General features: G+C 37.0%; 1 protein-coding gene across 1 annotated transcript; it reads left to right on the forward strand.

Annotated features, from left to right (window-relative positions):
* The first annotated feature begins 4,772 nt into the window (after positions 1-4,772).
* LOC149171822 (uncharacterized) lies at positions 4,773-9,190 on the forward strand. The gene is made up of 2 exons (XM_089426094.1): positions 4,773-5,303; positions 9,167-9,190. Exons 1-2 carry the CDS (start codon positions 4,773-4,775, stop codon positions 9,188-9,190), a joined length of 555 nt encoding a protein of 184 aa, XP_089282220.1.
* The last annotated feature ends 2,276 nt before the right edge of the window (positions 9,191-11,466 follow it).

Here is an 11,466-nt window from a genome sequence, read left to right on the forward strand (position 1 = left end):
TCATTGTTTGGGCTTCAAACTAGGCTTACTAGGTCTCATATCCAAGCAAAGAGAGAAGGATCTCAAGTGAAGTTAGAGGGAGCCCTATAAATACAACAAGAACTCTCACATGCGTGAAGATTAGGGCTGCAATACTGTCACACTCATCATACCACCATACACCAAGAAAGAACTCAGATGATCTAGAGAAGGAATGAGTATCCTTAGGTGAAGGATATCACTATGTAAAAGTATCTCTCCTAGAATATCTACTTACAATAGAAGGAAGAACGAAGTGCCGAAAGGAGGACGAAGTACAGGGGGACAAAGTGCCGGAAGGAGGAAGCCTATGTGCTAGGGAACAAAGTGCAGAAAGGAGGAGAGGAATTGACTTGTGCTTGGAGGATATTATAAGTTAGGGGTCTAGGGTTTGGCATTGATCAATAGAAGCTTGAATAAGAGAAATTCACTAAAGGGCTTTCCTGTCAAGAGAAGAGAGGTTTTGGCCCTAGCAAAGAGCCAATATCTTGTGTTCTTGTTCTTATGTTTGGTAGAAGTTTGATGAAGTACACACACATGCATAAATAAGAAGAATAAAAAGATTAAGCTAACAAGAAAAGTAAAAAGACTCCACAAATTTTTATCAAGTAATGAAGAATCACACTACATTGCTTTTCCCTAGATTCTTCAACACTTATGCTGGAAAAATACCTCCTTCTTCGCTAGGGTTTCCTTCCTCTTCCTTGACTTTCACACCTTTTTTTGCCTCTAATAGCTGCAAATCGAAGTTGTTGGTGATTTAATTCAAAAGAGGCCGAGTTGATGCCTTTATATAGTAGATTCTGCCCCTTAATTAGGTCGACCTGTGCAGGTTGAGGCCGACTTGGTGGAGGAGGCCTAAAAGACCTATTTTACATAAAAACAAATTTCTTTCTTGATTGACAAAGCCCAAGAAGGGCCTTTTACATTATGACATGGACAATGACAGTTGACATATACCCTATAAGCCTACATTGGAGGCTTTGATCTAAGAACCATTGACCAAAGCATGAAACCCATGCTTTAATAAGTCAATTTATTTTTCTTTCTTTTGACAAATATATTACATCATGACTCAAATATAATTATGAAGACCGTCACTAGTTACATTCTTCAACACTCCCTCTGAACTAGGGAGGTATTCATATATACGGAGGTACATGGAAGATATCAAAATGATATACTCTATGAAGAGTTCACATCACACACAACGCTACATATTAGATACTTGACTGGGGTACTCTAATTGGGTGCGACTAAGGTGTACTAAATCTTTAGCCCCTCTAGGTACCATCAAAGTTTTAAGCTCTAACACCAACCCAGGGATCTGGGTGCGTATCCAAGGTCGGAGCTCCATGACCAATGCCACCCTCCCTAATTTGAGATCTAGACATCAACACATAGGTTGACCAATTGTCCTCCCAAGCATCTTGTTTCCACAAGATGCTTCATCTCCCCTTTTCAACTAAATCAAATATATATCCACTACTCCAAGCATTTTTCAAACATTCAATCCTTTTACGGAGAGATCTTGCACAATTACAACCCCAATCAGTAATAAACCATTTAAAGACATATTCAAGTAAATACAAACCTTCGGGGTCCTCAATCATTCTGATGCTACTGATATCATCATCAAATTTATCCATATACAGCTTTTCCAGAAGCTTTCTTCCTTCACTTATTCAGTAGCACCAAATACAACCTCATTACGTCACAAGTATTTTATTCAGAATTCCATCTATAGTACTTTCATTCATTCTTCGGTTTCATTCTTTCTCCATGGTAATTGCTATGAATGTCATAATATGTCCTCCCTCTTAACTAGGGAGATATACCCTTTCCTCTATCCAAGCTGCCTCTCAACTATAGGGAGATCAACAACTTCCTTCTTTTATAACATCGAAGAAACTTTAACTTTTCAAGGCTTAATTCTTCCTTACAACATCAAGGTCAACTTTGATTATCATTATTCTTATAACTTCCTTCATCATGCTCATCATTATGAACATATTGTACCTTAAGACTTTAATAGAAATTACAACCAAAAACAAATATACAAAAGCATGAAGTCAGTCATAATCATGTTATTACAATGGTGGCATCAAAGAATTCAAACTTTAGGCATCAAATACCTAAACCTAGTTAGGTTCACAATCAACAAGAGACATATATTTTTACATACTAGACTCCAACTGTGTGCTAGGGTTTTGTCATAAACCCTAGATTCCATCTTCAAGACATAAAGCCTTATATTTTAACAATTCAATCAAATAACAATCCAATCATATTACTATACATCTAAGGTTTCAACAATATGCTTTTAGACTCTTCTAGGGTTTGTTACAAACCCTAGACTAAATCATATCATTAATAAAAAACAATAGATATATGTCCTAAAATATCAATCTCTACTAGGGTTTTGTTACAAACCATAGATTTTACAAACTAAAACACAAGTATCAACAATTAATTTAGCATACTCACATATACATATCTAGGATGCACTAGCATTTCACATTAATATCTACTAGGTAAACCCAATATACAAACATCAATACATCAAAGTTAGATATTCAACAATTTGACCAGGCTAGGGTTTTGATCGTATGGAAAATTATACACCTAGGGTTTCATTCCTAGGATCTTACTTTAGTTATTAGAAGGGTTTTGTTCATAAACCCCAATTCACCAAACCTTAAAGATCTAGGGTTTCATTATATAAAAACAAACCCTAAGGGACTATGGTTTTTATCATGACATTATCAAAACACTAATTTCAAAAGAATAGGATTTCGTCATATGTTCTAGACTTTATCAACAAACCCTAAGAAGAATAGGATTTCATTATTGACATACCCTTAGCAACAAGAGGCCAGGGTTTTACAATGAACCCTAAGGGTTATGGTTTCACAAGAATTATCAAATGGCAAGAGACAATATAACGAGGGTAGATTTAATCTAATGATTATTTACCCAAACAAGAATCTTTAAGATCCAAAACCCTAGACATAACGATGTCGGTAATTTAAAGAAAATTTCAAAAGAGAATGATCATACCTATTGTATGAAGAAAACCTTGTAAAAAAAATTGTATTCTAAGACATATCTTGTGTTGTTCTTTGAAAAAACTTGTAGGAATTCAGTTCTTGAAGGGGTTCCTTTGCAACATAACTTTTTTCATGGTTCAAGTCTTTCCTTTTTAGTCTCCTCTATATCCCTTATGTATTCTGCAAGTTTTCCCAACCTTTTGGTAAAATGTGGAGGCTCCCTCTTAATCTAGTCCTTTGAGAGATACCTACACTTTAAACAATCCAAAAATGTTCTAACATGATATATTAGACCTACAAACTCTGGAAATTAAAACATAAAGAAAAACATTACAAAACTTAAAATAGAAGACTAAGAAGGACATTATTGTCTTGCTTCTGCGAATTGTATTTTGTGTAGAGTTTTCTTCCGGGATTATCACATCCATAATTCTTTGTATCGACGTTTCGAGCCATCTACTGTGGCTCATCATCAGGATAGATCAGAAAGTGTGTAAGCTAGATCTCTGTAGAATGAATAAATAGAGGTGTGAGATGGTGATGGAGTGAGAAAGATGGTAGCCGACTGTCTTAGGTTAGGTTAATTGATAATTATAAAACTTTGTAATTCATATTTATTACAGTTAGTATTTTTATAATAATAATTGAATTTTAATTAATTATCATATTGCCTTTATTAATTTATTTATATTTTTAGTTTCTTAGAATTATGATAAAATGAATAGAATTAGAGATGAATAATATTAATTAATCTTAATTTTACTTTGTTTTAGCAACAAAATGGATAAACATGGGACAGTAACATGGACAACCGTAGGGAAACATCCACCTACCTCAACAAGCAAACATGTGGTAAATCTGACAAGCATCAGCATTGACCAAAACATTCTGGATCTCCTTGGAAAAGGTTTAAATTTTGCCATCTCACCTCGTACCATCCCTAAATAAGACATTCTGTGCAGCATTGAGTATGGGATAAAGGAGCTACCTGACAACATCAAAGAAACTATTAGACAGGACTGTTCTATCATTCTTAGAAAATCCAACCCTCCCAAAAGTAATATCTCCAAACAAGAATATCTAGCACTCAAAACCTTAAACCAAAACCCTAATGTTGTAGTCCTAAAAGCTGATAAAGGTGGTGCAACAGTCATTATGAACACAAAAGATTACAATGACAAAATGATAGACCACCTCACAAACAGTGGTTGCTACATCAAATTAAAGAAGAATCCCATAAAAAAGATCTCCAGAAATGTACAAAATTTGATAAAAACAAGTAGAGAACATAACATTAAAAATCTAATAGAAAATAACCCCTACACCCCCAAGATCTATGGAGCCCCGAAGATACACAAAGAAGGCATCCCCATAAGACCCATTGTAAATACCATAGGAGGGCCCACATACCATTTGGCTAAATACCTAGCGAAGAAACTTAAACCTTTGGTAGGCAACACAAGTTCCTTTGTCAAAGACTCCACCCACTTCATCAATGAGATCAAACACTTAAACCTAGAACCAAATGACTTATTAGTTAGTTTTGATGTTAAGGCTCTATACACCAACATTCCCATAGAGGAAGCCATGAAAGTAATCCGTAAAATCACAACCTATGACACGACCCAATTAATAGAGGTTTGTCTCAAATCAACCTTCTTCAGCTTTAAAGATGAAATTTATGAACAAACCTGTGGGGTAGCCATGGGATCTCCTCTATCTCCCATCATTGTGAATCTCTTTATGGAGGACTTTGAAAACAGAGCCATTGAATCTTCCCCATTAAAACCCAAACTGTGGAAAATATTTGTCGATGACACCTTCATTATCTGGCCCCATGGGAAAGAAAAATTAAACATGTTCTTGCATCACCTGAACAATCAATCCAATTCCATCAAGTTTACCATGGAACTGGAAGAAAATGGAAGCCTTCCATTTCTTGACATCCTAATCAATAGAAACCAGGATGGTTCCATATCTCACCAGGTATATCGTAAGAAAACACACACAGAACATTACCTACATGCCAACTCTCACCACCATCCTTCTCAGAAAATTGGTGTTCTCAACACTCTAGCAACCAGAGCTGTACGTATTTCAGATCATGATCACTTTGAGAAAGAGAAAACCCATCTTATGAATGTATTCAAAAAGAATGGATACAATAAACACCAAGTGATCAAAGCCTTTATGAATGCTGAGAATCCCAAAAATAGACAACCTATAGACGATCAAGTGAGTAAGGTTCACCTCCCCTACATATTAGGTACTACAGACAAAATTGCCTATATTCTAAAGAAAAACAACATTAAAACCACCTTTAAACCCATGAATACCATTAGCAAGTGCCTTAAATCAGTCAAAGATCTGGTTGATCCCAAATGCCACAAAGGAGTTTACATGGTTCCTTGTTCATGCGGAAAAACCTACATAGGGGAAACTGGTCAATCTATCCAAACTAGGATTCAAGAGCATGCTGCTGACATAAAACATAACCGCTCAAAAACCTCAGCCCTAGCTGAACACTCCTGTAAAACCAATCATCATGTCTGTATTGAAAACTCCAAAGTAGTGGCCAAAATCGATCATTATCACCATAGAAAATTTAGAGAAGCTATAGAAATAGGAAAACACCCGAACAACCTCAACCGAGATGAAGGATGGAAAATAAGTGACAACTGGATTCCTACCTTAACCTCCTGATCCAACCTCCCTCCAATACCACATCCTCTCTCCGGTAAACCTTTCACACTTATCAACAAACCTGCTTATCTCTCTCTCCCCACCTCAGTCTCCATTAATCACAACATATAACTTAAAACAATCATATATAAAATTAAAATTGATTAAAATAATCCAAATTATTTTTTATATATATTACTATATAAAAATCTATTAATTCAATAATAAAACACTAATATTACAAGAATCTCAATAACATTCTTAATTAAATCCAAAAATTAATAATAAAATAAAACTAGAATCATTCATTTATTACAATAAAATAGTTAATCATTAATTAATGACAATCTTAGATTAAATACTAATATCACATAAATCTATAAAAAAACAAAAACAAAAATAAATAAATCTTAATAACATTCTTAATTCCAAAAGTAAATAATAAAATAAAAATAAACATCACTCAATTATTACAATAAAATTGTTAATTATTAATTAACTAATACTAACATTATAGAAATCCTAAATAACATTCATAATTAAATTAATTTAATACAAACATATTTAAATGAAAATTATTAAAATTATAGAAATCCTAATGAGCATTCTTTCATATCATGATAAAACAAAGTAAAATTAAGATTAATTAATATTATTCTCTATCTCTAATTCTATTCATTCTATCATAATTCTAAGAAACTAAAAATATAAATAAATTAATAAAGGCAATATGATAATTAATTAAAATTCAATTATTATTATAAAATACTAACTGTAATAAATATGAATTACAAAGTTTTATAATTATCAATTAACCTAACCTAAGACAGTCAACTACCATCTTTCTCACTCCATCACCATCTCACACCTCTATTTATTCATTCTACAGAGATCTAGCTTACACACTTTTTGATCTATCTTGATGATGAGCCACAATAGATGGCTCGAAACGTCGATACAAAGAATTATGGATGCGATAATCCCGAAAGAAAACTCTACATAAGAAGGACATGTAAGAGAGGACTTAATAGTATAAGTCTTTGACTTTTGATTCTTCAGTCTTGTTCTTCTTAGGTGGAGCTGCATCAATAACATTAGCTTGTTCTCTATCTCTCTTTTTGTTCCTTTGATTCCGAGGACATTGACTTTTGTAATGTCCATTTTGTGACAATTGTATCACTCAATCTTTGATAGATCAACTTTCTTCTTTGGTCCTTTGGACTTCTTGAATGTTCTCTTCTTTTTGTGATGGGTAGAATAGGAATTAGAGGTGTTTTCTTCTTCATCCTCCTTCTTATGATATGCAAGCTTCTTCTTGATTGCATGCATTCCACATTTGTTCAAAGGTTGGAGTATCCTTCCAATTGCTAATTCTTGATGCAAAAGCACTCCAAGATTTTGGTAGACCTAGAAGAGCAACAATCACGAGTTCTTTTTATGGTACAACTTCATCTATTTCTTGGAGTTCATCTCTTATTCTAGATATCCTTACAAAATATGATGACACAATATCATCTTTTGTCATCTTTATTGTCCTTAGTTCATTCTTGAGGCTATCTATTTGACCAATGTTCTTGATGGTGAATAACTTGGAGAGAGCTTCATACATTTCTTGAGCAGAGTCTATGTTGGATATGTATGGAATTAGGTTGTCCTTTACTCCATCTACTATCAGATTCATGGCCAAGATTTCGATTTCTATGAACTTCTTCTTTCCTGCATCATTCGTAGGTTTCTTTATTTTTCCTTGAACAAGATTCAAAACTTTATGCTTAGTGAGGATAAGAGTTATCCTCTTTTTCCATGCCCTTTAATTGGAGGCCCTTTCTAGCTTGTTTTCTACCTTCATTTTAGTTTCAATATTCTCTATAGATAGTAGGCTTCTCTTCTTATAAATTCCTTTTCCTTAATGACCTTCTTTCGATACCATTTTCTTCAATAGATCTTCAAGCTTACTTTTTCTTCCTTCTTCACCTTAGCTTTGATACCATGTTAGAAAATAAAAAAGGCATAAATATTTTCTTATGTTGATAATTACTTGTGTTATTCTTGTATTCTTATTATCTTCTTTATGTTCTTCTTTTATCTTATTTTCATCAAGAAATCATCAAATCAAAACATGAAGATCAATGACACCAAATGTAGGAACTCATCGAGGGCCAAAACCCCTCTCTAGGGGAAAACCAAGTCAAACTCTTCCACTAATCAAATTGAGATAGACCAAGACCTTAGACCATACCAAAAGACCTTCATCCTCCACCAAGTCAACCTTCCAATATGATTAAGCAAAATTGAGTAGTCTCTCCTTGTCCAATAACTACGACCCAACAACAACCCATAATTTCGACCCAACTATAGTATTGCAAGTTTGGCCCTTCCAACAACCCGACAACTTCGCACATGTGAGATAAAGAGAGAAAAATTTAACTTCTTATGCTTGAAAAAGACACCTTCTTCTTCACCAGGGTTTCCTTCTTCTTCCTTGAATTTTAGACCTTTTTTTGTTTCCAACAACTGCAGATTGAACTTGTTGGTGATGTACTTCAAATGAGGTCAAGTTGTTGCCTTTATATAGTACATTTAGCACCTTAATTAGGTTGACTTTCCTAGGTTGAGGCCAACTTGGTGGAGGAAGCGTAAATGACTTATTTTACATAAAAACATTTTTTTTTCTCGATTGAAAAAGCCCAAGAAGGGTCTTTTACCTTATGACATGGACAAGGACACTTGACATAAACCCTATAAGCCTATAATGGAGGATTTGACCTAAGAACCATTGACCCAAGCATGAAACCAATGCTTTAATAGGTAAATTTCTTTTATAATAAAATTTCACTTTCTTTCTTTTGACAAATATATTTTTTTTTTCTCAGTAAGGACTAATTCTATTAAAAGGAAGAATGGTACAATAAGAAGTTACAACCAAGAGAGGCAAGAACACAGGCTGCCGGAAAGGATAGGCTATCCACCTCGGCCCCTAGAAAGGAAAAGAGAAGAGAGCTGCGCTGAGCAAGAAGAGACAAGAAGAACAGAGGAGCAAGAGCAGAACAGAGGATTCTACCCAACATGTGTAGAATCAGTTATTCGACACTTTTTTCCTTTCTTTTTACCAACTTTGACCCAGTCAAGAGGACTTTGCTGAACCGGCATGATTTGCAGATTGGGTTGTGCTGACGGGGAGGACTCCTTGTCTGAATCTGAGGGGGAGGATTCATGATTCCTTTTCTGTGAGATTGGTGGGACAGACGAATCCTCAGGATCGGTCAAGGGAGGGTCCTGTGCCAGCTTTGCTTCCATTCCTTCCTCAACCTGTTCCTCTTCATCCGAGCTGAAATCAAAGTCGTCCATGGGGGGAGGATCATGAGGCTTCCAGCTCTTGGATTTCTGCTTAGGACTGACTTTCTTCTTTTGGGCAGGTATCGTGGGACAAGAGCCCTTAAGGTGCCCTGTGTGATGGCAGTTACGGCATCGAAAGGCTGTGTTCTCATAGTCCAGGGTCTGAGTCCAATGGAAGTCTCCAATTTTGAGATTGATCTGGTCAGGGAGACCTTTGCTCATGTCTATTTCTGCACAGATTCTGGCAAAGGTGTAAATTCCCTTTTCCCCTCTAGAGACGTCTGTGTCTAGAAAGTGGCCTAGAGAATTTCCGATCCCTTGGAATACTGCAAAATGCCATAGGTGTGCTGGGAGATTTGGAAGCCTGACCCAGATGGGGAGCTTGGTGATGACTGCTGTAGTGGGATCGAAATCTGGGAACCAAGGGGTGAGGAATAAACCTGTTGATCCCCAGAACCATGGGCCTGCAGTAAAAGCTTTCTGGTAGTCCTCATCTAGAACGAAGACTACTATGAAGAAGCCCTTTGAGCATAACAACACCTTGCAATTGTTGGTCCAGTTGGAGTGAATCCATTGGTAGAGGTCGGCAGTGCTCGGCCATAGCCCATTGAACCTGCAAATAATGGCTTGTTCTGCAAACGTTTGGGTTTGCTCATCCAGCGATGGATGCATGATTTCAATAGAGGGGGTTTCCTCAAGTTTGTCCACCAGAAAAGGCTTGGGTGCCTGAACCGGTGGAGCTGTCTTCTTAGGCAACTGAGCATGGACAACGTCTTTATATGAAAACGTCTTAGCAGAGGAGGACTGTCCAACAGCTCCCCCTCTCAAGCGTAGAGTAAGAGTAATGGATGCATTTCTGTTAATGTTATAAAAAGACAGGGGGAGAGAATCCTCAAGTTGTTTACCTTCATGGAGGAGTCGTTGAGCTGCAGAAGGTATCCCCAACTTGAGATCCAGAGCATTCTTGAGGTTCTGCACTAGATCCGACGAGTTCACCCAATGTAGCTGAGTTTTGCCGAAGATAAGCCTGATCTGGATCTGAAATGCGGTGAAGGATCAGGGTTCTGCTTTCCTTTGCAGATCCAAGTTGAGAGGCGGCTGGAGCATTGAAGGGCCTTCTTCCCCTGAACTTGTCGTAGGGGTTTGTGAGGAGAAGAGGAGAGGGTCCAAAGACCATTGAATCTGTCAATGCAATCCACCCAGAAGAGCTTCCAGACAATTCGTCCATGTAGATCCAGGACACGTAAAAAAAACGGAAGATCTAGAGCAAAGAAATGGCTGTTTTGGGGGGACAGAGAGGGTAATGGAAAGAATGAGCAACCTTCTAGAGTAGAGACTTTCTTCCCAAGAGCCTCCGCCTGAGGAGAGACGATAGAATATTCGGCGCGCTCATCCTTGTCCTCTATGTTTGCATTCTGATGGAGGCGACTGGTAAGAGATGCGGCAGCCGAGGTCCAAGATTTCACAGATGCAATGCTGGGAGCAGAGAAAAAGAGGGATAGGGTAGCTTTCAGAAAGTGATTGAAAACTTGCGTATCAGAAAAAAAAAAGAGAGAGGAATTGAAACTCCCGTAACCCTGGACTGAAATGCGTGTCTCCTGCTTCGATATGGCAAACCAGAGGCCAGACGGCGGCCGAGGTCGAGGCAGCGGCGACTGTAAATTTAGGGTTCATCTTCGGCACTGAGCTCAACTCCTTGAACATCGTGTTGTTGTGAGTCGAAAGAAGAAGAAAAGAATAATGGAACATTCTAAGGAACCTCTTCCTCAAAGCATTCCTTTTGACAAATATATATATATTTTTTTCTGAGTAAAGACTAAATCTATTAAGTGATGAAAATATAGTACAATCAAGCCTGGAAACAGGCTTACCAGAGAAGCTATGGAGCTGAAGGTGATAGGGAATCAACCTTGCTCCAAATAGACAGATCAGGGACAGGTCATAGAAGCATAGGATTACAAAGGAAGGTACTAATCAAAAGGCTACCCCGAAGGGTTGTTTCCTACAAATCGACCTTTTTTGCCTTTTTTCTTGCTCACTTTTATCCACCCAGTGGAGTTTGGCTGTGTCATGACAAGTTGTAGATTATTTTGTCCTGAAGGCTGATCATCCTTGTCAGAGTCTGATGGCGAAGAGAGATGGGTACGTTTCTGAGAAATCTGCTGGTTAGAGGGAGCCTCCTGGTGAGCTGAGGGGGCATCCTTCGGAATTTCCTCATTCTGTAGATCAGCTTCAATTTCCTCATCAACCTGCTCATCTGCCTCAGATTCCTCCTCCTCCGAACTCGAGAAGTCTAAATCGTCCAGTCGACGGGGTAGTTCAACAGGATTCCATCTCTTGGATTTGGGCTTACGATTCAGATTCTTCTTTTTGTCTTTGA

Source organism: Pinus tabuliformis, chromosome 4_2 (assembly GCF_031772625.1).
Source record: "Pinus tabuliformis cultivar Carrire ecotype Pingquan chromosome 4_2, CPIR1, whole genome shotgun sequence".
NCBI lineage: Eukaryota > Viridiplantae > Streptophyta > Pinopsida > Pinales > Pinaceae > Pinus > Pinus tabuliformis.

Coding starts and splice junctions, on each gene's coding strand:
- LOC149171822 (XM_089426094.1), top strand. CDS start 4,773: ATGGGATCTCCTCTATCTCCCATCATTGTGAATCTCTTTATGGAGGAC. Junction 5,304..9,166: donor GACAACCTATAGACGATCAA/GTGAGTAAGGTT, acceptor TCTTTTGGGCAG/GTATCGTGGGACAAGAGCCC.